General features: G+C 36.2%; 1 protein-coding gene across 1 annotated transcript in view; it reads left to right on the top strand.

Annotated features, from left to right (window-relative positions):
- The window catches only part of LOC112617278 (transmembrane protein 117), a gene marked incomplete at its 3' end in the record, with an annotated part of 544094 nt that extends 517144 nt beyond the window's left edge, over nt 1–26950 (top strand). The window contains exon 7 of the mRNA XM_025374027.1: nt 26771–26950. Within this exon, the coding sequence (XP_025229812.1) occupies nt 26771–26950 (180 nt within the window). The remainder of the gene's footprint in view (nt 1–26770) is intronic.
- Between the last annotated feature and the right edge of the window lie 712 nt (nt 26951–27662).

The following is a 27662-nucleotide window of genomic DNA, read 5'->3' as shown; positions in this document are numbered from 1 at the left end:
TAATACAAAAATCCGTGGAGATTAAGTTGAAAAGAAAGCCAACTGCTATTCATTTACATAGTCAATATATCATTGTTATTTATTTATTTATTTCCTGGTTCTTATTGTTATTTTGTGTGTACAGATGTAATTAATTCTATATTTTAAAATTGAAAATATATATCTGAATAGTGAACCCTAGAGCTGTTAGATTATCTTTCAGGGTTCTGTAAATAGGATTATAATTAGGGACAGTGTAATCTCTTATCCTTCACAAATGCTACTTATTTTACTTTGATAGAAACAGAATCTTCTGGACCTGCAAGAAATCTTACAGATCATCTACTAAAATTTCCTCTTTTAACAAATGAAGAAATTGTGATCTGTTAAACTGTCTTTTAAAGTATTGAATTATTTTCCCCTGAAGTTTTATTAGTTTGAAACAAATAAAATCATTTTATTTGTTTAATTTGGTTACCTTTAAGTAAGTTAATTTAAATCATTTCAATCTAAGTCTTAACTGGGAAACAAAACTTCTAGTATTGTATCCCCTGCTTTCCTTTTATTAAGCTCTTGAAATGATTATTTTGAACAGAATGCGTGGTACTATACTTAATTTATAAATGCTGTGTTGCTTTCCACGTGCCGTGTTCTACAAAGTGGATTGAATTAATTTACCTATATAACTTTCTGTTAGGCAGGGACCTAGACCCAACATGGCGGTACCACCTGACATGGCGGGCCCCTTGTCGGGACTTACCCACTGGGACTTCCTGCTAGGACTTTTCAGCGCCCGAAAAGCACCCTGAGCCCGCCAAAACTCCCCGCTCTGCGCAAACTCCTGGACACGTCATTCCTCAGAAATCGAAACCTAACTCAGGAAACCGAAACCTACAGACCCCGCCTACCTCGCCCTATAAAAGGCCCCTGATACCTGCCCCAGGGGCGACTTCCTCGGCCCTCCTCCTAGGGGAACTGGTGAACCTCACCGGGGAGCCCAATAAAGGCTACCTCTGTTCTCATCTGCTTCATGTCTTCTTGCTCGGCTCCCCATTACATTACACTTTCTGTTCCTGCACAATGATGCTTTTTCTGTGTGAGTTGTTCATAAATCAGATAAATGTGGTTCTTTCATCCTGCTTCAAAATATACAATGTGGTTGCTCATAATCTCCTCCTCAAAAATACACAGGAAACATGCAGCACACACAATACTCAACGAAGAGCCTTTCTCTCTCTCACTCTTGTTCTTGCTCTCATTCTCACCCTCTTTTTCCTTTTCCCAATAAGAAAAGTACTCAATGGGTCCATTTGTCTTTTAGACTCTTGCACATAATGTGTGATCCCGTGGTATAGGCAGCAGGACATGCTTTGTTCCTTGTTCCCCAGACTGTGTCACTTCAGCATATGTTGCCAAGTTGTACCTCGTTGTGTCAAATGTGGCCTGACCAATTCCCTTCAGAACACAATTTGAGTCAGCAGAGTGATTTCAGAGTTGAGTGCTTCCTCTGAATGTGGATTTTAACTGATGAATTTTCCAACACAGGGGAAAAGATGCCATAGGCCAAAATATCAGTAAAATCTTCAGCTAACTGAAGTGGCATAATGGTTGTCTCTTTGCAAGTGGTTGTATGAAGTAAGCATATTATTGAAAATAATGCTTTTCTGAGGGATGCCCGATGAGAAAAGATAATTTTTCTAGGCCATGAATTAGTTTTAACCACTTTTTTTCCTGATAAGGACATTTACTTTTTATTTGTTTAGACAACTAAATAGAATTAATTTGTAAATCTTCTCCCCCATAATTTCTATTATATCTGCATTTACACACACACACACACACGTGGAGCAAATTAGTTAAAAGCATTCTTTTTCCCATTGTCTAATCTTCCACTGAAATCAATCCTACCTATACTGTAACCTTTTATTACATGGCGAATAGTTTTCTAGATTAAAAGTTTGGAGTTTTTCCCACAGGTAACAGATTCTGAAAGGACTTCAAATGCCATGCATTTTTAACCTCTACTTAGGGTACATAGATGTAGAAATAAATATGAGTGCCAGAAAATTCACAGACTGTGCTAGAATCATACAAATCTCAGGTATGTTCCCAAGAATACTCTAGGGTTAAAAGGTACTTAAGCTTTCAGTATTCACGGAGGACAAAGGCATGGATTGTAAAGTTTGATGGAGTGTGCATCTTCAAACTTTCGGAGATGTATGTTTAATTCTTTTCTGTGAAAGTTAACAGCTAATAGACCCATTTAACTCATTCTCCAGGGCTTCTGTTATACAATATTTTTCTATTGTTTAAGCAAACAATACATCAGTTTCTTTATAATAGCCACATGTTGAAAGAAAGCCACCCATTCAGTAAAATAGGAATGAGGTAGTTATTTTAACAGCTATGAAAACTTGAATCAAGTTGTCTGGGTACTTTAGCTGAATTGATAATGGAGGAAATTAGGCAGTGCAAGCTGCTCTTTTCTGAGTGCCTGTACTGTCCCTCCATTATTAATCACAACATGGCCATTGACATTCCTGTCAGATCCACTTCAGAGTGCTGATTGCTGGTCTGTGTCACTCCATGTGAGAATACATTCTGGAACCTGCGTTTTATGTTCCCAGAGAAGTGCTGAGCATTCTTTTGGAAGTAGCATCCTTCTTTCCCTGAGGGCTTAATCTGTCAACTTTTCCCAATTTAGGAAAGTGCAGCTGCCTTATGGAATAGAAAGTCATTCACTCATCCACTCACTTACTCATTCCTTTGACAAGTTTTTACACATTTGCTATGTTCCAAACACTGTACCAGGTACTTGAAACATAAAAGATGACTAAGACCTAGTCCTTGCCTTCAAGTTACTCACAATCTAGCAGAAGAGAAAGACAAAAAATCAGCCAATTTGCCATATGCAAAGTATACCTGATGTAGCCAGGAAAGGCAAAGATGGCTCATTTGCAAATTTCAGTTTGAGGAAGTGAAATACAGAATGGGTCGTCAGAGAAGTGGCCAGTTAATGGACTGTGTTTTCAATGAATTCTGTTCTTATCCAAAGCATATGCCCATATCGTTGATATTTTATTAAATATCTTCCAATTATTTTCTCTTTCAGAAGTAATTAATTGCTGGGAACAGCCTGTCTTCATTAGGAAAAACTTGTCTCACATACTCTTTAATTTTTAATTTTTGTGAGTACATACTAGGTATATATCTTTATCACAATCTAGCAAAGGAGAAAAACAAAAATCAGCCAACTTGCCATATGCAAAGTATATATATTATGGAGTACATGAGACATTTTGATGCAGGCATGCAATGCATAATAATCCTATCATAGAAATTGGATTATCTGTCCCCCCAAGCATTTATCCTTTGTTTTAAACACAGTCCAATTATATTTTTTAGTTATTTCAAAATGCACAATTAAATTATTATTGACTATAATTACCCTGTTTTGCTGTCAAACTAGGTCTTATTCATTCTTTCTAACTATTTTTTGTTGTATCCATTATCCTTCCCATTCTCTGGTAACAATTCCTCTAGTCTCTATCTCTGTGAGTTCAACTGTTTTGATTTTTAGATCCCACAAATAATTGAGAACATGCAATGTTTGTCTTACTGTGCCTGGCTTATTTCACTTAACATAATGACCCCCAGTTCCATCCATGTTGTTGTAGATGTCAGGATCTCATTGTTTTATGGCTGAATAGTACTCTGAATATTGTGTATATGTGCTGCATTTTCTTTATCCATTTATCTGCTAATGGACACATAAGTTGCTTCCAAATCTTGGCTATTGTGAACACTGCTGCAACAAACATGAGAGTGCAGATATCTCTTTGATATACTGATTTCCTTTCTTTTGGATATATAACCAGCAGTGGGATTCCTGGATCATATGGTAGCTCTATTGTTAGATTTTGAGGAGCCTCCAAACTGTTCTCCATAGTGGTTGTACTACTTTACATTCCCACCAACAGTGTACAAGGGTTCCCCTAGTTTCCACATCTTCTCCAGCATTTGCTATCACCTGTCTTTTGAATAAAAACCATTTTAACTGGAGTGAGATAATATCTCATTGTAATTTTGGTTTTCATTTCTCTGATGATCAATGATGTTGAGCACCTTTTCGTATGCCTGTTTGTCACTTGTATGTCTTCTTTTGAGAAATGTCTATACAAATCTTTTGTCTATTTTTTATTGGATTATTAAATTTCCTATAGAGTCATTTGAGCTCTTTATATATTTTGGTTATTAATCCCTTGTCAGACGGGCATTTTGCAAATATTTTCTCACATTCTGTGAGTTATCTCTTCACTTCGTTGATTGTTCCCTTTACTGTGCAGAAGCTTTTTAACTTGATGTGATCCCATTTGTCTATTTTTGCTTTGGTTTCCTGTGCTTGCAGGGTATTGCTCAAGAAATTTTTTCCCAGACCAATGTCTTGGTGATTGTCCCCAATGTTTTCTTGTATTTGTTTCATAGTTTGAGGTCTTAGATTTAAGCCTTTAATTCATTTTGATTTGATTTTCATATGTAGCGAGAGATAGGGGTCTAGTTTCATTCTTCTGCATATGGACATCCAGTTGTCCCAGCACCATTTATTGAAGAGACTATCTTTTCCCCAGTGTATGTTCTTGGCACATACTCTTTTATTCATTCAAGGCCTACATATATATTCTGATTCATATGGAAATCTGATTTAAGTTACATAGAGAAAATTTCATTACATTTTGCTTGTGGATGTTTGATTAAAAAAAAAAGATTTAAAAACCCAAACCTATTGTGTTTGTCAAAATCCAAGTGAGTTACAGCAATTAGAATATAGTTCAGAATATTTTTGACAACTCTTCCTGAGTGATTTTTGAAAACTGAAATACTTCTGGGATGAGGTTCCCATTCTCTACACAGCATTGGCATTAGTAGATATATCACCATGACATATGTTAAAAAAAATAAAAGCTGAAATTGCATTTCCCAGTAATTGCCCTCAGTACAGCCTTTATGCATTAGGGTCAGATATGAGGCTGGTGACTAAATGTATCTTCCTTTCATTTGTATTCACTTTTCTTGCCTTTTTCTCTTTTGTTTCTTCTTTAAGACAGACATATATGCATGATAAGTAAAAGTTGTAAAAAGATAAATGCTTGAGGGGATGGATGCCCCATTTTTCATGATGTGATTATTATGCATTGCATGCCTATATCAAAACATCTCATGTACCCCATAAATATATATACCTACCATGTACCCACATTTAAAAAATAATTTTAAAAATTAAAAAAAAATCACTGAAAAGAAAGTGCTTTTAATTTGCAAAAACAATTTTTAGTAGTGTTACACTATAAAGAAAATTAGTCACAGGAAGAAGTTTTGTATCTTCTAAATTCTTTTGAAAATTCTATGCAGAACCATAATCACTGGGGAAAGCTTGCAGTTAGAATTAATCTGACCAGCATACTCATAATAAATAACTTTTTATTAATATTAAAACTAATAAAGTTAGCAGACCCAAAGTAAATGGATGCATGGTAGTCTGTTTTTATTATTATTTCCAAAGGCTAAGGTAACTGAACTTTTATGCATGATGTTGTAAAAATTAAATGATGCACAATCATTTGAAAAATGGATTTTCCTTATACAAGTTGGCCTTTTCAGCTCTATATATTTGTTTAGAAATATATCTGTCTTCTGGCTGATATTGCTTTAGACTGATCAAATTTCTGTTTGAATATAATAATGGGATAGTGTTTTGAGTTTCTCAAAATAAATGTCTGAGAGATAGCATTAGTTCTTTTTGATTTGACACTTCCTTTCCATTGGCTATTTGGAGGTTACATAGACTTTATCCTGGTTATTCTACTTGAGATACACAGCATAACACATGATCACCCAATCAGTATTTACCTTGAGTCATGTATGATTAGATGCATCTGGAGAGTCCTAAAGGTTGGGCCTGCCAGGAGCCCATTTGCATCATGAACTGAAGAGTCTTTTAGGAAGTAGTCCATCCTATGGCAATAGAGAGTTGACATAGAGAAGCTTGATATAAATTCAATGCTTTGAGAGTAGAAGGAACCAAACCATGGAAGTTGCGTGGTTCATTCCACCACCCTCCGAAATGTAGCCTTGAGTGTGTTGATGATAAAAATCCTAAAGCATCCTTTACAAAATTTTTGAGCAATTTTGGAAACCCTGAAGACTTCTGCTTTGTATTCCATATATAGCACCAGAAGAAGCAGGGGTACATAAAACTAAAATAGTGACTGCAGCGAGAGGCTGGAGCAGCCTTCTATCTGACCCAAAGAAGCAGGACGGGAGACATCTTTGGCAGTAGTTAGCTGGAGTCAAAACCAGCCATGCTAGCACTGGAGGGAGACAGTTTCATAAGGGTTGATGGCTAACTCAGTGACTTTCCAGCATCTTCCAAGCAGGTTCATGGACATTGTCTTCTGTGGTAGATACCTGTTTAGAGTCAGGAAAAAAAGAAGAAGAAAAAGGCAGATTCCACGTGGTAAAAGAGAGAACTGGGTTTCTGTGCAATTGTGAGACCCGTTGGTAACTTCTCAGAACTTGTGTATGTGAAGGACCTTATTTTAAGAATACGAGATCCTGAAATGCCTTAAATTACTCTTCCTCAGGAAGATGTCTTGGGGAAGATAGGAAAGTCTGATATGATAAGAATGACAAATTACAATATGACATGTAATACAGATAAATGAACTGCATTTGTTGCAAACTACAAAACTAAACCAAATGCAGAATTATAAAGGAGCAAACTGTTAAGCTCTTTTCATCCATTTTGTTTATATTACTGTCTTCTGAATGAGTTCATAGTGTCAACAGCATCTTTGGCAAAAATAAAGGAATTAAAAGAATAAGAGAGGTCACAGTAAAGCCTCACTAGGTATTCAACTGAGTTCCTTTGAACTATTTTGTTCTGCTTATTTGGTCTGGGGTTTTTCTTTCAGTTTATTTCCAAGTTTGACATTCCCCAAGCTGCAGATCCACATTTCCAGCTGTCTTCTGTATATTCCCACCTGAAGATGTTATTATCTTATAATTATTCCCCAAATCTTCTGCTCTCTGTATATTGTTGTTGATGTTGTTGTTAACGATGTCCCCATCCCTTTAGTCTCTCAAGTAAGGAAAATAGATTTACCTTTTGCTTCTCCCACTCCTTTGGTTCCCATATCCAATATGTTAACATTGGTGCCATTAGTAACTTCTCAGATTTTACTCCTATCTTTCTAACACTGGAATATAGGTCTTCACCATGTCGTGTCTGGAGTTTTGCAATAGCTTCTTAACACAAGACTCCCCCCACTGTAGTCAATACTCTACCTTCGTTATTATAGTCATCTTCCTAAGGACAAATCTGATCATGTCATTTGCTCTTCATAATCTCTGTTAACTTCATTGCATGGGGTGTAAAGCCTAATTTGTAAGCTCTGAAAATAAAACCCTTCACACACTGGCTCCTTCAACTTCATCCCTATCACTCAGATTCAGCCATATTGGACTTATCACTGTCATTTGCACAAAACTGGCCCATTCACATTTGTTCGTATGCAGAATTCTTTCATAAAATGTCTTTAGTTGGCAGAATCTTAGTCATCTTTTCAACAGAGAGCAAAATCACCTTCTCTGGGATTGTGAGCTTTACTGAATGCTCTCAAAGCCAGAATTAGTTTCTCCCTCTTTTCTGTTCCTTGGCACTTTCCTTCCTAACCACAGCATGGCACCTGCAACAATTATGATCATTTCTCTATCTTGATGTCTGTGTCCCCACTAGACTGTGTGATCCTCTAGAACAGAAAAGTGTCAGCAATTCTCTTTGTGTCCCCAGAGTCTCACATGGGACAACACCATGGCTATAGAATAAGTGTTGACAGAGTGAATGAATAAAGAAGCACAGTGAAGTGACTAAGTCAGAGGAGGGACACTTAGATCAGATTCAGAAAGCAGAACTACAAGTGGATAGAGTGTGGCTGTATGTAGAGTAGAACATTCTAAGTGTCAGAACTTTTAAAAGAGGTAGCGTTTCCATGTCAGTCATCATCAGAGACATGCAAATCAAAACCACAACAAGATACCATCACACCAGTTAGAATGGCTATTATTAAAAAGTAAAAAAATAACAGATACTGGCAAGACTGCAGAGAAAAGAGAATGCTTTTACACTGTTGGTAGGAATGCAAATTAGTTCAGCCCCTATGGAAAGTAGTTTGGAGATTTCTTAAGGAACTAAAAATAGAACTACCATTTGACTCAGAAATTCCGTTACTGGTTGTGTATATTCAAAAGAAAATAAATTGTTCTTCCAAAAAGACACATGCACTCATATGTTCAAACAGCATTATTCACAATAGCAAAGACATGGAATCAACCTAAGTGCCCATCAGTGGTGGATTGGATAAAGAAAATACGGTACATTTACACCATGGAATACCATGCAGCCATAACAAAGAACAAAATCATACCCCTTTCAGCAAATGGATGCCACTGGAGGTCATTGTCCTAAGTGAATTAACACAGGAACAGGAAACCAAATACCACATGTTGTCACTTATAAGTGGGAGCTAAACAGTGGATAACATGGACATAAAGCAACGAAAGACACTGTGGATTACTAGAGGCAGGGAGGGAGGGAGGGAGGCATTCAAAGGTTGAAAAACTAACTGCTGGGCACTCTGCTCAGTACTGTGGTGGCAGGAACAATCATACCGCAAACCTGGCATCACACAATATACCCAGGTAATGAACCTGAGCATATACTCCATGAATGTAAAAGTTGAAATTAATTTAAAAATGAAATAAAATAAAATTTTTAAAAAATGGAATAAGAAGTAGCAAGTGTTGCTTAATTAGAAATTCTCAGAGGATGGTTGGCCACTTGTGAACAAATGGATAGGTGACGTGCCTCAGGTAGTGGTTGGCTATGCTAAATGACCTCTAATTCTACTCAGAGATTGTGTTATTCTTCATTAATACCCAATCCCTTGTGTCACCTGATAATTTCCAGTAGTCAGTGATATCTGCCTTTGACCCTGGCTCTGTAAGTTTATCTTCCATAAATAGATTGGAAATGTATTCAGTTGGAACTAAGCCAGGGGAAGGGGGAGAGAATGAAAATGAGAGTATCAAGTAAACATAAATGACATACTGTGATTTATTTTTAAAGATGGTACATGAAAACTGAAATGTTCTGTTTGTAACACTGAGAAGAGCTGAGGCTTTGCATTTTTGATACTGCAAGTGCCAGGAGGGAGAAGCAGCAACCTCCTCCCACCCCTGGGAGTTTGGTGTAAAGGGACATTGCCCAGCCTGCAACTAACTTGGAGTTAGTCCAACCCATCTACTTGTGCCAAAATGTAGCTTTAATATCTTTGTGGGTTTTTGTAATAACATATATAATTATAATGCATTGTTTTTATATAGCACCTTTCTCTAAGGAGCATAAAGTGCTGTGTGGACATTATCCCATTAAATCTCACAGCACTCTGGGGACATTGAAAGAAGGCAGGTGATATTATATCCCCTTTGAACTCAGAGCTGAAAAGGAATTTCTCCAACCAAAAGTAAATAAAAGCAATATGGAATGAAAGCAAGATTTATAAGAGGATGTAAGGTTAGAGTTTAAAGGAAGATATTGACTATGTTAGAATTAAAGGGAGATTTAAAGCAAAGAAAAAAACGTAAAAAAAAAAGCTGTGAGAAAATGAGAAAGTGTCTAGAGTGTGTATATATATGTGTGTGTGCACAAAATTAAAATAATATACAAATACTTTCAAACTTTGGAAAGCAAGATTATTTTAAAACCATCTATAATTTTACTACAATAATAAAACTAATTCGATATATTACCTTATGTCTTTTTGTTTTATTTTTACTGTGCATCTGTGATTTTCCACATAAAATTATACCATATATTCAATTTTGTATTATGTATTTTTCACTTAACTATATATCATAAAGTTTGCATAATTATAATTCTGAGTAGCTGTGTAATTTTCCATGGAATTATAAACCATAATTTGTTTTACTCTTTTCTATCAAAAGGCAGTTTCCACATTTTCACCATAATAAATAACAATAGATTGAAAATCTATATTTATGCATATGGATTTTTTATTTTTTAATTATTTCCTTAGCAGAGAAGATTTCCAGGAGTAGAATGACCAGATTAATATGGATATATAAGTACATTTAAACATGACTGCATAAACGTATTCTCAAATTGAAATGTAAGTGAAAAAAAGGAATAAGAAAATTATCTCAAGACCAGCTATATTTACAAGTTACAAACTGTTTACAAGTTTCCAAGGCAGCTATTTTAAAAGTAAAAATGTTAGCAATTTTTTTTGTCTGTGCACAAACAAGTAGTTTGATTTGATTTTTATCACATTGTCATTCAATTCAATTTCTTTGGTAGTATGAAACCAGATTAAAAATAAAAAGTTGAAACTCAAAGAAAACATAAATTTGTACCTGATTTTTAAAAGTAGATCTACTTTGCTAGAACATGTAATTTTTCTGTACTCTTAATTTTAATTTACATGGTCAAATGTTCTATGAAAATAATAAGGAAAGTGTGTATGTGTGTATACCAATACCTAAAGCCCCATTTTAAGAAAGTAAATATAACTGTAAATTTTTCTTATGAATTATGGAAGCATTGGAGAAAATAATATGTGTGTATTACTGTTTTTGGTGACAGGTTGGTACATGGTATCATAGTCATGTGCCAAAGTGATCACCTCAAGAGTTAAAGATTAGGGCGGGCGTGGTGGCTCATGCCTGTAATCCCAGAACTTTGAGAGGCCGAAGTGGAAGAATCACCTGAGGTCAGGCATTTTAGACTAGCCAACATGCTGAAGCTCCATCTCTACTAAAAATACAAAAATTAGCTGGGCGTGGTAGTGCACACCTGTAGTCCCAGCTACTCAGGAGGCTGAGGCAGGAGAATTGCCTGAACTCCAGGGGCAAAGGTTGCAGTGAGCCGAGATTGCACCACTGCACTCTAGCCTGGGTGACAGAGCGAGACTCTGTCTCAAAAAAAAAAAAAAAAAAAAAAAGTCAAAGATTAAAAATATTGGCTTTTAAAAACATTTAAAACACATTAAAAACATATTGATGTGTAAGGTAAATACTGACCAAGGAAACTGTCAGACCAGTGTTTTTCCAAATGGCAATCTATCTAAATGATGTCAACAATTTTAAGTCAAAACTAGCTTAGATATGAATAAGGCATACAGCCTTAACCATGGACTTGAGAATCTTGTTTTAATCACTTTTCTCAATAATATTCTTGCTGATCTGAAGTCACCTACCCCTTTTTATGTATTTTATGGTTTTAAGAAATGTTGCAAATTGACTGAAGTTAACATGGGACACCAAAACATTTCTACTAGCTGACAGAAATTTTGCAAACCATTGTCATTTTTATGGCTTTAGCAATAGTGTTCAAAGGATATGAATTGAGCATTGAAGCAGTACTATAGATTGCATTTTCTGTTTCACCACACAGTCTAACAAGCAGGGTCTGTCTTGGTAAAAATGGGACTTAAGTTAAAGTATTATAAGAAAGACATTTTTTCACAGACTCTAAAAGACAATCTAAAGTTGGGTATATTAAAGCTACCCACTGAGAAAAGTTCATTTGGTCTCTGTTTAAAACTAAAAACTCCATACTATAAAAAGATGATCAATTTATACAGTTACATCCTACTCCTGTAATACAGTGATGAGCTACATACTGTCAACAACCTGTGGTCACCAAGAAAATGGAAGATAGAGAATGATTGGTTAATTTACTCATTCTCTCAGTGCTTGAATGAGGAATTTATTCCCCAGTGGGTCCATAGGGAACTTCTTTCAAGATTCTATTGTTAATACAATGCTTCCATATTATCCTGTGAGTATTGTTTAACTTGTTTGCCTCTTCTACTAGAGGATGAGCTTTCTTGGAGGCAAGAATTTTGATTTATGTCTTTGGTATCCCAGGGCCTTGCACAGTTTCTGGCACATAGTAAGCACTTACTAAATATTGGTGAATAATCAAACAGCCAAATGGTTATTATGTCCTACCACGCATCTGCTATTGTGCTAAGGACTGAGAGAGACATAAAGAAGTGTACCTTCAAGGAGTGTATAATTAATACATAAATGTGAAGTTAATGAACATCACACGGTAGTCGGTTGTGAAGCTGTATTAGAAGATTCTTTGGTGCTGGCACTGAGCAAAATAGTCAAGAAGAGTTACATATACAAAAAAAATTGTGCCATTGTGATAGGTGAGTGATAGATAGGCATGGCCATACAGGTTAACCAAGAAGTACTAAGGTCTGTTTTCATCATTGTTTGATTAGTGTTCAACTCCCTTTTTAGACTGTGCTCCAAGAAGTCAGGGTGCACATGAGTTTTCATTGACCATTGTATTTCTAAGATCTAGCAGAGTACTGGCGTGAAGTAGGTAATTGAGCACTTGCTTTGCTCAATAATCTCTACTTTTTCAAAGGCTAGATCATTCTCATCCTCATCTCCCAGCTCAGGTGTCTCCTCTTTCAAGATGCCTTGCAGAGTGCCCCCTCTGTTATTTCTTTTCTCAATCCCTAGTTTATTTCCTTTGCAAAACATATCACCACTTATTTGGCTCTTAACTAGTTCTTTTACCTGTCACTCCCACCAGACCTGATGGTAAACCTCTGTCCCTCTGTTTTGGTCCTGGTTGCAGCCATAGCACATATCACAGCACCTGGTACCCTTTCCCTGGAGAGGCTCTTACCTAATAGCAGTCTTTTCTTAACCCTAACATAGCTTCTCCCAATCCTTATCCTGGTTTATTTTCTCTCTAGCACTAATATTTTCTGAAATTATTCTGTGTATGTAGTTATGCCATATTCAAATTGTAAACCCCATGAGGACAGAGCCTAGAGCCATTTCTACCTGATTCATTGCTATATCGCCAAGGCTTAGTAGGGGGACTGACACAAACAGTTCTTGAATGTGCAAGTATTTAGCAAATAAAAGGTGATGGCACAAATAAAAGACCTAATTTTTTTAAAAAGCAAAGAAAAGAGATTAGTTAGCTAGGATGGCAAAACAAGTGTTAGCTTAGAATTGTGATGGTGAAGGCAAGATCTATTTTCAATGAAAAATAATGACTGGAAATCAAAGATAAAGAGAAGTGACAAGGACTAAACCAGAAGAGCAATCTGAAGACTTTATCTACAAAACTGTGGGCAAACATCTGTACACAATTTGACAGCTTCTTTTTCTTTTTTTTTCTTTTTTCTTGTTTTTTTTAAAATAATAATAATAATAATTATTTGCCTACAGGTGCGTGCCACCACGCCCAGCTGTGGTTTCGTGCCACCACGCCCAGCTATGGTTTAATGAGAGACACAAGTGAAACAATGGTTAGACCAAGACAGTAATCTAAGGTCATTTAGAGCCAGGACAAGCTGAATTACTTGCCATCTTGCAAAAACACTCATGGGACTGGAGAGACCTAGGTTTGGCTTTTACTCTTCTATTTATAGCCATATTACAGTGGGTAAGGCAGGTGCCTTCTGTGAGCCACAGTGTCTCCAATTGCAAAATGAGAAAAATGAAACCTGCCCTGTAGTATCATTTTTAAAATAGAACAAAGAAATACACGTAAAAGGCTGCACCTAGTACAGAACCTACTTCATGTGGGAGATCATTGAATAGTGGTCATTGTTAGAATAGTGCATCAATTACACTGCCCAACTAGAAGGGTGGCAAGCAAAACATTTAATCATATTAGTAAAGGAAGATGTATTTCCTTTCATTTAAGTAACTTTAAAGGACATCTATTTTAGATTATTGTATGAGCAACCTATTGATCATAATATATAATTGTCAGTAAGGGCATGATTAATCATAAACTACTGACTTGGAAAAGAAAAATCATTAATTATGATAATTATTATTCTTTCTCATTGTATATAATTGAGGCTTAGAAAGTAAAATTGAAAAAAATCTTTCACTGATTCTGAGTTAATTAGCATACCTTGCAGGTATTTACATTAAAACACCCAAATGTTCTTCCTATATTTTGTTCTAAAAGAAGAAGAGATTTGAAGAGCTCTCCATTTCAGGCTAAGGCTAATTGAAAGGCAGATAATACATGATTAGTTGAGGTATTTGTTCTGAGTGTGTAGTTGTTAGAGTGAATTTTTCATTTGAAGATAAATATAGTATTAAAAGTCCAGGAATCTCTGAGTTGGGAATTAGGGCAGAGAGCAGTCAGCAAATCATATATTTGTAAAATAATTTGGAACCTTTTTCAGAAAACTGATTTCTGAGTAGTCTGTCACCTAGACAATTTCATAATGATGCTGATTTGCCAACTTCTCCTCCAGCAAGAGGCAATAAATCAAGTGTACCTGGGTTTATATGGGGAAGAAACATATTAATTGATTTATGCATATAACATTGCAGATACCCATAAAGCAAAGCCTTTGGCAACTGGCAAATGTAAAATTTCACATTTACCTATGGCTCACCAAGTACAATCCACTGCTTAAAGGCAAAATTTTATGTTTTATTTTTAGTTTTTACGATTGCTTCCATATAGTCTCTCTGTGCATTAAAAGTCCATTTTCAGAACCATAGGTTTACCAATTTTTATGAGTAAAAATTTTATGAGATATTATACTGAGGTAGCATAAAATTATTTTCTGATAATTTTTACCACCTTCAGAACTCTCCTGTTACTTTGTTTCCACATATGCCTAAGGATATCATTTGTAATACTTCTAAATATGACACATTTCATTAGAAATATGATATATTGCACAGAGATATTATATGAAGCTTCAACTTCATAATAACGTTATAGATATAGTTTTTAATGTTGGTTACATTGACAATTCTATTTAAAATCAAATATAAAGAAGGATATTTAATAAAATGATTAATGATTTTTATATTTACAGGCAATGTGTCATCTTCTGATCATAATTATGAGCAAAAAGAATTAATCCTTTAAGTGAAGGGCTTTTTGTAACAGTTACTTAAACACTCCATTGATGCACAGAGGAAGACTTAAGATAAAATAGTTCATTAGGTTTCTATGCCAAAATTATTGTTACCCATGTAGATTTTCTTGTGTTTTTGCACTGCCTTAAGTCCTATACATAATATAAAAGTTTTACCATTTAATGATATGCACAGCCGCAGTATGTTGGGAGTACAAATCTTACCATCATGTAAGTTCCAAAGAAACATAAAAAATGTCTTTTTAGCAAGCTGTGAAGTTTGATAGCCATCACTAGTGGGCTCTAAATCATCCAAAAGCCATTCTGTTTTTCCATGCAAAGATATAGGAATCTGACATCAGAGTGCCTAAACATGATGAAAAATATCCTCAGGTGAGAAAAGCGAAGTGCAAAGAAGTTAGGGAGATAGTATTCATTACTAGAAATATGATACGTTTAGAGCCAAATCTATGCATTGGCAGTAAAAATTCTAAGAGGGCCATAAACCATCTAGAGTTAAATGCCTATCTCAGCCTGCATATTTTGTAGGCTTTGTCAATGACTTGCAGGATAAACATAGGACCACTTCCATTCCATCACTTTGCAATGTGTGTTAGACAGGATTCCCTCCCCAGGTGCTCCAGGTAGCAAAAAATTCTGAGAAAATATTATTTCAAGATGAGCTGCAACATACCACTGAAAGTCAACCTTTCATTACAGATATAATTTAGCATCAAACAGGAAGACATATCGGCATGATAGTTGGACTTAAAGTGGGTAGATAATTGCAACACTAGGCCTGATGGGGGAAAATGTCATGAAAAATCTTACTGTGGTAAACAAAAGAAGTCTTTTCAATCAGACTGTCCTGGGTACAAATCCTTTTGGTATCAGTTGTGCAGCATTGGACAAGCTATTTAACTGCTCTCTGAGCCTCAGTTTACTCCCAAGTAAATTAAGAAAAATCCTACCTACCATATATATTTGCATGTGGTTTACCATAGATTAAATATATCAAATACCTGGCACAGAGCAAATTCATGACAAATGTTTGTTTGCTTAGTCTGAATTGAATATGAAAATACAGTCAATCTCCTATATAGGATTTTCTTGAAGAGTCCTCAGTAATATGAAGGGAAATGTATTGGAATATAGTTCGGGGGCTACTGATTGAATTTCATCTGATCTCTTTCAGTAATCTGTTGGATGATATGGGAGGATTCCTGTAACCTCCTTGACTGTCATTGTCTGTAACTATAAACGGAAGAGTTTAGTTTGATTCTTTATTTATCAATGTTATTTTATATTCTTTGAGAATAGATGCTTTGCATCTAGTGAGCATTGACTAACTGTTGAATTAGTTCAATAATAGTGTGATCCCTACTATGGGGAACTTGAGTATATCATTGGGAACTTCTGTGAGAAATGTGGACGTCGCATTCACTCTATTCATGCTATGTGGAATCTATGAAACAGATTTGCTGTAGCCACCTCAGGCTTTGAATGGATTGTGTCGGTATAAAGATAGGCAACTGCCAACAAGCATGTAAGGTTCTTTACTCTAGCATGTGGACTTGTTTTCCAAAAAGACCCTGAGAGTGATAGAATCTCTCTCCCATAGGTGTCCAACAAGGAAAGTAATGTATTTTAGACTTTTCTTGGCCGTTGACCTCTGGACTAACAATAGTTTCAGAAAATTTTTTAATTCACTAAGGGAATAATTCTCCAACAACAAAATGTATTTTATTCTTTCCTTCCCTGTAACCTGCTCCAGTGTATCTCATTTTCCTAGTCTTTCCTCTCTTACATGAGGGTGGATAATTTTTCTCTAGAGCTCAGAGGATGGACACTCTTGACCTAACACTCATTGAAGAAAAGCATGGAAAGCCTGCCAGTTCAAACCCATTGCTCTAAAGGTCTTACTTTCTGTTACATATTATCACAGGGTGGTCCATAGGGGTCAGAGACAGAGGTTGTTTCAGAACCTGAAGTCTTTACTAAAAAAGATGAAAACAGAAAGAAACCACACTGGGTACAGAGCAGTGAGGATCCAACCTATTGTTTCTAAAAGCCTGCTACATTCAAGACACAGTGAACTTAACCCAGTTTTGTTTTGTTTTTTAGAAGAACAACCATCTTGACTTCACAAAGAGTTATGGTCAGAATATTTAACTACTGGTACAGCAGCAGTACTGACCAAAGAGAATAGATACTGTGCAATCAGAATGGACACCAGCTGTAAACAACCAGTGTATCCATATTGGTGCACACTGGCTTTTAACATTTGCCATTGCAAAAACTACTGAAAATATTAAAAGGGAATCTCACATGTCAGAGTCCTCTGTTCTACTAAAATTCAAGTTATTTTATGCTAACAAAATTATTTGAAACTAATCTAATCATAGTCTCTCTCCAGATACTGCCTCTTTGCCCTACTCCGACTAACAGCAAAGCTCCTCATTAGAGTTCCGTATTTATTTCCTGTACTTCTCACCTCCCGTTTTCTCTTGAACCAACTCCAATCAGGCCTTTGTGCCCAATGTCAGCTTCCTCAGGAGCTCAAAGGTCTTATCAATATCAACAACCCCCATTTTGCCAAATCTGATGGTTAATATTCAGTCTTTTTATTACTTAACCCTTCAGGAGCATTTGACACAAGTCAATCATGCCTTCCCTTTTGAAACATTTTTTTACCTGGCTTCTAGGACACCACTTTCTCTTGTTCTTCTAATGCATGTCATTTCTTTTCAGTTTTCTTTACGGGATTCTCTTCCAGCTTATAAATGAGGGAGTGCCTCAGTCAGTCCCTGGCCTCTTCTCTTGGCTTTCTATGCTCCCTTTCTAAATGATTTTATCCAATTCTGTGGCCTTAGATCAATAGACTGGTGAGTCCACATCTATATCTCCAGCCTTGTGCTCTCCCCAAAGATTCTCAACTGCCTACATAATATACCTCCACTTGGATGTCTAATAAGCCCTTCCATATTAGCATATTCTGAGCTCTCTGGATTTCTTACCCACTTCTCTATTTTCTGCAAGTGTATTGGTTCTCCAATGTCTCCCTTCTCAGCAAATGCTATTACCATTTCCTAGTTGCTCCAGCCATTCAGAAATTCAGTTGGTGATGCCTTCAAAATACACCTTGATCTGATCCCCTGGCCACCCTTATTTAAATTGCCATCATTTCACACCTAAACTACTGCAACAGTCTCCTAATAGATTTTTACCCCTCCTGCAGTTGGTTTATAACTGTTCACATCACTCACGCTCCCATGACCATTGTTACCTTGCTGTTTCTTCAATACAATCGTCTCATTTCCTCTTCAGGGCCTTTGCACTTGCTCTTTCCTCTAACTGATATAATCCTCCTCCAGAGCTTCTCAGGGCTTCTTCTTTCATATCAGTCAGTACTCCACACAAAGGTCATCCTCAGAGAAGTTTTCTTTTTAATAATTAAAATAGAAGCCACACCCAACTCACTATTCTCCATCCCCTTTCTCTGCTTTATTTGCTTCAGAGCACTTATCACTATTTGACATCATATTATCTTGCTATTTTCTGATTGGTCTGTCTCCCCAAATAGAATATATGCTCCATAAGACATTCCAGAAAAATGTATAATCGTAGAACTAAAACCATTGTGAAGAACTCTGGAGGTCATTCACCTCTACCCACCATCTAATATTTTAGATCAACTTTGTATACTCTCCCTTATTTGTAAAGTGAATATTTTTATATTGAATCACATTTCCTACTGATCTCCATCATCATTATTTTTTCATGGAGAAAAGTGACCTCAATATTAAATAAAAATGTTACCAAGGACAATAATACCTACTCTTGACAGTATGCAATTAATTTTCCTATACAGCCCACAGAAGAAATTATTCATTCAGACAATTGAATGTGACCATTCCTGGCAGCATGTGTGCAGCCAAAACAGATTCTGGAGCAGTGACATTTTGTACCAAATATGCAAATATAATAAAGCACCAAATAAGTAGGAGCTATGTGCTATTGAACTGTAGCCAGAGCCTGAACAAGAACACAAATATGTTGTCTAATAACTTTGTTCCGCTAGATTTCACTCATTCCTTATTGGAGGAGCACTCATTTGAGTAAGAAATATGCCAATTTATATAGTTAACTTTCCTTCTTCTTAGGAAGTGCTAACTAGATCAAGTTGTTTGATAACTGATGAAGGTGATCCAAGATGACTTATCATTGAGTATGTTTCTTTAGACTTTGCACTAACTTTAGTTATCAGCAACTCTTCATAGCCAATTATTTGTACCCCCTATCCCCTTTTATTGGTGTCTTTAAGATGTTAAGCATTCTTTCCTGTGTACTGGTTAACCATATTTGCCTAGTGAGGGGGTATTGATTTTCCATTATTCCTAGATGCCACATGGTACATTTCTATTAGTTGTAAACACTTATAAGACTGACTTATATTTTGTCCTTCATCACATCAGTCTGCCAGGGCAGGACGTCTTTAAATGAGGCCCAGTGCATTTCATCAGACAGGTTTCTACCTTGGCACTTAAAGGAATGACGTTTTCAAGGTGTCTAGATGTAAGGAAGTTTGCTTTAAAAACCCGCTGCTATCTTGCCAGAGCCTCAAGGCAAGGCCTGTGAAAAGTAACAGACTGTACTTACTTTTCAGGCCTCTTCTGGGCTTGACTTATTTGCTTTTTCTATAGGCACTAAACTATTACTTATATTTAATTTATATATATTGACTTCAGAATTTTCCAGAAAAATTCATATTGGCCTTTGCAAGTAAGAAAAAGTATTGATGAATAAAAGACATTAAACCACCCTATAAAATAGATCCTTAGGATAATTAAATTGTTTCAGCAGCAACAATTTTGAGAGTTCATTGGTGTTTTAGAATATACAAAAGCACATAAAAAAGTGAAATTTTAAACAACATTTCAAGTAAGGGGTTAAGTTTGACTTGGATCTGTTTTAGTGATGAATGAGGTCTGCCATCTTTAGTACTTGTTGAAAAAAGCCTACTTGAACCAGAAAGTCTAGATTTTTCTCCACAGATTTTAATTTCTTTAAATAGCATAAGTTCCTCCTGAGAGAAAACTCCAAAGGGTTACAAAATTAATTTGCCCTTGAAGGGAAAAACAACAGTAAATATTAAGAGAAAATGAGAATACAACATATGAGAAAAGAGGAGTTGTCAAAGGATATCTAGGAAGTAACCTCCTGCAATGTCTCTATTGTTCATCCTTCACATTTACCGCAGGGCATCTCTTACATTCAGCCTTGCCTTAATGCTCCTCCTGCTGTCATTCACTGTTCGAAATGATCACCGGACCTTTAAAAAATCACATGTTGGTTTATATTCTCTTTCCTTGTTCTCTCCCTTGGTTAGACATGTCTCATGAACTTCTTTGCATTTACATGATGACGAAAAGGGTGACTTGGATCACCCCAACAAACATTTTTAACCAACTCTCCAAACATTTACTGCCTCTTCTCATGATATTTACAATGACTTCCACTCTCTCTAATTATCCACTCCTTTCCTCTGTGATCAATGACAAATGGCTCAATCTTTGTTTCACTCTGTATAATTCCAGTACAACTAGTTTATAGGGGAAAAATAAGACACCAATTTTTAATAATTAATATAAGATTGATGTATAATGTTTATTTACAAAAACTAGTATTTATTGTGTTGTTTCTATTTACTTATATCCATCTTGTGTTTCCATTTATGTGAAACCACAAAGGGATTCCTTTTTTTTTTGTTTTTTTGAGACAGAGTCTTGCTCTGTCACCCAGGCTGGAGTGCAGTAGTGCAATCTCAGCTCACTGCAACCTCTGCCTCCCGGGTTCAAGCGATTCTCCTACCTCAGCCTCCCAAGTAGCTAGGACTACAGGCATGAGCCACCACGCCTGGATAATTTTTGTATTTTTAGTAGAGATGGGGTTCCATCATATTGGCCAGGGTGATCTCGAACTCCTGAACTCAAGTGATTTGACTGCCTTGGCCTCCCAGAGTGCTGGGATTACAGGTGGGGATTGTTATATATCTTCAACCTTCAGAGAGTTCCATTCATCAATTCAACAAATATTTGAGTTCTTACTATATACTGAGCATTATTTCAGCCATAGAAAATACAGCAGTGAACAAAACAGAAAGAAATTCCTCTAAGCTCCCTGGAGCTTACATTAATAAACAAATAAATAAGCAAAATCAAGGTTTCTATGTCAAGGTTTCTATGGATTTATTTGGCCAAGTGATACTAGGGCAACTTTGCCAATTAGAAGAAGTACAGTGCTTCTAACTTTGCCAATTAGAAGAAGTACAGTGTTGCTGAAAGAAATCAGGCACTCGAGTTTCTTAATAAGAAACAAAAATATCACCCAAAGCCTGAGTACAATTCTCCAGGCCACCACTGCTCACTGTCATCTGAAATTCGGTTGCTAGGACACTGCTAAGCATAGCAAAGCTAAGGACACTTTACAAGCTGGGGAAATTTTCAGTAGAATGATGTTATGATATTCCTAGATCTAAATTCAGTTATGAAATATGGGGGGATAGAGATTAACATAGAAAGAAATAAATATATCTGTAAAGTTGATGTTTGATATCATTCAAGCTTAATAATCTAATGCCTATAAAGAGAAGATATACAAATTATTACATTGAAAACTGTTGGCATTTTATAGTAATGTTTAAGAATCTATTGTCAACTCTGTTCTAAATGGTTATCAACTTTTCACTAAAATCTAATCTAATCTATCAATTTTCTCATAAACCAGGTGGATAATTTTTAGCCTAGAAAATACAACTTTTATTCTGATACTATGGCTTTAGTTTTGCAGGGTGGAGTAATCATTACATTTTTATCTTCTAACGCTTCTCTAAATAGAAATGAGGTCTCTTCATTTGATTTGGGAAATTGAATGCCAGTCAGGGAATTCAAAACAGTGTTGGTTTCAAGCTTGAGTTCCCCTGAATAGTACCAAATTATTTTCCTTGACCCTGGGGCATGGGTCTCAATGAGAAAACATTGGGAAATTATGAATCCAAAATATCCTGAGATGATCTTGCCTGTATATTTAACATCAAACTTAAATTCTGTGTCTAATGTGGCTCATGAATAATAGGGATCAGTAACTGATTTTCATAGGCAAAAGTAAACCATCCATATATGTAAAAAATAAGATTGTATATATATATCATGACACTGTCCTTTTATTTTTATATGGGAAATACACCCATATGAATAAAAATTAACTGTTCATCATATATGAAGCAAGATGCAAAGTTAGAAGTCTGTTCACACTGTGTACATTACCTTGAACTGATGAGAACTGGAGTAGCGTAATACCATGTGCCTAAGTAATTCTCAGATCACTGAACCACCGATCTGATAGACCGCTGCAGTTATTGTAAGATTTAATAGCAGAGAATAAGAAAGCTGTGAATTACTAAACACCGTTAACACTTCTTAAAGAACAAAATAAATGAATATTTCATAGTATACAATCCCAGGATTAGCCTGTCTACCATGGGTTTTGTAGCTGAACACCTCTTGCCTCATCATTCCCTTAATTCAACATTTTTATCTTGTATTCAAAATATGTATTTTACATTTATGTAGAAGGAAAGAAAGCCATGACTCTCATAACACTTCTATACAATCTGTGTATAAAACTGGCTATACATCCATAGTTATGATGCCAAGAGAACCTCAATGTTTGCTGTGAATCACCCATTAGTCAAATCTCTCCACTCATCAGTCTGGTTAGAAGCCAGCTATCCCTGGGGCAGTTGTTTCTTGAAGAAAGTGTTAAGTTGGTCTTCTTGTTTACATCAAGGTAGTATGAATCAAATGACATCCCTGTGACAAAAAAAAAAAAAAAAAGAAGGAAAATAGTTTAAAGCCTGTCATGTAACTGGCTTTTGGTGACGACTGCCTTCAGTGATTCTCAATTAGAACACATACAGCAGATAAAAATAATTCCAGTTCTGAATTAAAAGCAGGAAGTGATGTCACTTTCCATAGTTAAAGGCAGCATGGCCTAGCAGAAAGTATGTACTTTTTGGAGCCAGATAAAACCTCAGCTCTGCTGCATGGCACCTATGTCACTTTGGACAAGTGACAGCTTCCCTGAGGCAGATGTTCACATCTGCAGGTGGATGTGTTAATTAGCTTGATTGTGGTTATCATTTTATAATGTATGCATATATAAAGACATCACATTGTGACCTTAAATATTTGTAATTTTTATTTGTCAATTATACTTCAATAAAAAATGGGTTAATAATAGCAAGCAGGATGGTTTTGTATGTAAGTATATACATGAATATACAGTCTAGGATGATAATAGAATGTTGCAGATGCTCCATAATTTATAACCCAAATGTCCACAGATTTCCTCCGCCATCGGTTACACATGTTGCTGGCTATGCCTCCCACCTGCATAGCAGCAATGTCTCCCTCACACTGTTAAAGTCTTTCACACACAGTGTGACCCACATTGCACAAGAAACCAGTAAGTTCCTGTTCTTCTGTCTTCGTGAAGCCAATGCTTACATGTCTCTGAGGGAGGTGCCCTTCTCAACAGCCCTGTTCCAGGCACCCTCTGGGAGGACTGTGCTCTGGCCCAAGTCCCGGTCAAAGGCCCCAAGGGGCCAGTGTTCTGCAATGGATAAGGTCAGAAAGGAGAACACGGCTTTCTTCCTTTTTCTCCTGGACCTTGAAACAGCCAATGTGTGGCCCTCCTGGAAACATACCTATCCACTTCCTTTGCTTCACTGTCAGGATAAACTTGACCTTGATATTATGCCAGGAAATAAACCATTTTTGTTGGACATTCACCTGTCTTTCACCTCTATCTCCAGCAGTGTGCTAATGTTATCTCATCCTCCCAAGGAGCTTGTGAGGCTGACATATTAAACACCAATTTATACATGAAGAGACTGGAACCTAGACAGATTCAGAATACCATCCCCACTCTCTCTGCTTTCTATCTCCTTTAAATACCTGAGGTTTCATCAGCCTAGCATGTCCATTTCCTTATTTATTTTTTTATTTATTTTGAGACAGAGTCTCGCTCTGTCACCCAGGCTGAAGTACAGAGGCACAATCTTGGTTCACTGCAACCTCTGCCTCCCGGGTTCAACCAATTCTCCTGCCTCAGCCTCCCAAGTAGCTGGGATTATAGGCACGCACCACCACACCTGGCTAATTTTTGTATTTTTAGTAGAGATGGGGTTTCACCATGTTAGCCAGGATGGTCTCAAACTCCCTATCTCAGGTAATCTGCCCACCTGTCCCACCCAAAGTGCTGGGATTACAGGGGTGAGCCAACACGCCTGGCCAGGATGTCCATTTTCTATTAAATGAGCCCCATGTGTCCTGTGAAATGTTAACAATTATCATTATTACTTTTCTGCTCCAAGTTAAATTAGGCCAGAGTTTACACTCACTCAAGAATGATGAGTCTGAAGAGATATGTAGAGTAGGAATTGAAATGTAAAAATCAGAATAGTAGAGAGAGAGAATGGAGGGTAAGCCTTTAGGAGATTAAGTAAAAGAGTTTGGAAAAACAAAATCATGATTATAAAAAGTAAAATAGAAAGGATGAATATGAAAGACTTTATGAATGAGTCATTATCTATTTTATTTATCTTCTTTTAAAAAATTCTTACATGGCACCAGCTGCTTCTCTCACACTTCACACCCCCAGGTCCAAACTACTTTCTCTGAGCCCTTTCTTTAAAAAAAGAAAAAAAAGTAAAGTAATCTTCCAGATAAAAACTAAGACTTGTTCCTCCCCCTCTTTCCTTTACTCTCCATTTCCGTAACTTATCTTTCTCTGTGAAAGTACAGGTGGGAAATAATCAAGGAAGAGTGTGTGTGTGTGTGTGTGTGTGTGTGTGTGTGTGTGTGTGTGAGAGAGAGAGATTTTGATCATAGTCTACAAGAAATCTCTAGAGACTGCTTTCAAACTAAAACCAATTTCATACCCAATAGAAAACTTTAGCTTCATTGAAGGAAACGCTAAATGGGAGCATTCAAAAGTGTTTTTCTAGAAAGAAACCAGTTCTGAATACACTTGCCCAATTACTACCAAGAAATCTTCTCTTCCTTAAACTCAGAAATAAAAAGAGAAGTGCTGTATTGATAATGCTTTGTGTCATTTATCCAGGGCAAGTGAAAGATACTCTGGTTATCAGTGATTTTCTTTGTCAAGCATAATTTTTCATGAGTTATACTTTAGCAAAATACTAAATTCAATGTCAATTATTATTATTTTTGCAAATGTCTTCCAAGCAACATAGAAAGAACAAAGGTGGCATTAGTGGGAGAAAAAAGGCAAATGCACATTAACCTAATATTTTAGATCAAAATGTGCCAAATTAATTCAGCTTTAGTGTGTTGGGTTTTATGAACTTCCCAAACTACATGTCTATTTGCTGCTGATGTCTGAAAGACAAGTGGAGGTGAGACCAACAAGAGATTTACATGTACACTGATAGAAAGGGATAATGTTGCATCATTCCGTTTTTCTTCTTGTATATTTATTTCTTATTAGCAGCTTGAAATGATCCATAGATCAGGAAACTGGTAGACACTGCAGACTTTTCTGGTTACTGCCACTCACATATTATCTTTTCTTCAAGGCCCATTCACTCTTAACCAGAATTCCCAACAGAGAGGAGAGTGGAATAGACATGGAAACCTCTAAAAAGTTTAGGCACTATATTACTAGCACATCCCTCTCAGCCGCAAATATAAAAGTCTCAAATAGACTTAATTTCTTTATATTGATGTAATGGATTAAAATCTCAAATTAATATTTTGTTTCTGAATTTTTCATATTCATTCTTTAAAGAATATTAACTAAATATAGGACTGATTATTTGGTGATTATTTAGGTGTTACAAGTGAAAATGTGTATACTAGTGTCTATGGGTCTATCTCAAATGTTTCTTCAAATTTTGTGTATTCTTTCTTCATATGCTAGTTATGAACTTTAATTTGGTGCCTCTATCTGAAAACCAAGAGGAGGTCAGACACCTAAAAATATCCTCATTTGCATCTGTTTCCCTTCCTTCAGAGAAGGAGGGTTGGCCCACCCAGTTTTGCCTTGACAACAAGGAAATAACTAGTGACAATTTGGTAATTAAAATTCATTGTTGATCTCTCATGCTACCATGTCAGGTCTTCCATTGTTTGACTTAAACTGATGCTGAATTGCAAGAGAGCAGGACAGGTGCCTGTCATTTTTACATTCTGGATGGTTGCCAGCAGATGTGATCAGTAAAAGTCACTTGATGTGAATCAAAGAACTTGGTTAAGTGAATCAGATCTTCTTTACTTTGTCTTCTTACAGAAAACATGCTATAAGGTTCATATTTTTTAAAAGTCATGAAACAAGAAATAACAAATTTATCCCATATTTATTAAATACAGATCACTTCCTTCCTAAAAACATTTAAGTTCAGTTCTCCAGAATGAAAGAGATAAACATGTGTAGATGCAAATCAATTCTGTATTGGCTTCCTATTACCACATTAAAAAGAAAATCTGAAGATATAAGTTACGACTTAATTTTGATTTTGAATGTGTACTGCTACCTAATGTACATAAAATAACCGTCACAGAATGAAACTGATCTATCTAACAGCTGGCTGCATTTAAATGATTTTAAAATAAGTGCTTATAAAAAGTCAATTTTTGATGTTTTGCTGCTTAGGAATGAAACAAATCACAAATATGTTTTTATTTGATTTTCTCTGACAGGACTGGGAATTCCCCCATTTCATGGGAGACGTTGATGTAAATCTCCCTGGTTTGCACACCCCTCACATGCAGTTCAAGATTCCTTTCTTCCAGAAGATCTTCAAGGAGGAATATCGTATTCACATAACAGGTGTGTTGTATCTTCGAACACAATTTGATTATCTTCGTACATTAGTCAGGGTAATGCGAGTTGCTGTAAAAAGCAAGCCATAATATTTGAGAGGCATAAATACAATTTTATTTCTCATTCACTTAACAGTGCAAGGTGGTTTTCAGATCAACAGGGGGCTCCGTACTATCATTCTGGGACCTAGGTTACTGGTGGCTTGGACAGTTTCAGTGTTAGCATCCAGCAGGCAGATGGAAATAAAGAGAATAGGGAAAGTGATTAAGAAGGCTTGTCTGTTCTTTAACCTCTTGGGCTTGGAAAAGAAATGTGTCACCTTTCCTCATGTTCCATTGATGATATCTGGTACATAGCCCTAGTTAGAGTCAGGGAGAGCAAGGAAATATAGTCCTTAGTTGAGCAGCCACTTCTGGTGTCAGATCTAGTATTCCAGTGTAGGATTATCAAAGAGGGAAGAAAAATCTTTGGTGTGGAGAGCCATTTCTGCCATACTCCATATACCACTCTACCTGACCTGGTTCATTGGATGGGTTTATTTTTCACCACGTAGGACTCAGTGTCTATTTTCAATGTTATATTCTTTATGCTCTTGTTCTTTATTTGTTGCTGAAATTAAAACAATGGTATCCTAGAGCCCCAATCAGAACATACGCTTTTAGGGAGTTAGGCCACTTCTCATTTGATTTCTCTAAAACCTACTTCTGTGGCAAAGCTCGGGTTCGTCTTAAGTGATTCTCTTGTGGATCTTCAGATTATTTTATTTTC

Source organism: Theropithecus gelada, unplaced genomic scaffold, assembly GCF_003255815.1.
Source record: "Theropithecus gelada isolate Dixy unplaced genomic scaffold, Tgel_1.0 HiC_scaffold_15989, whole genome shotgun sequence".
NCBI classification, from domain to species: Eukaryota; Metazoa; Chordata; class Mammalia; order Primates; family Cercopithecidae; genus Theropithecus; species Theropithecus gelada.
This window is presented reverse-complemented; position numbering and strand designations above follow the sequence as displayed.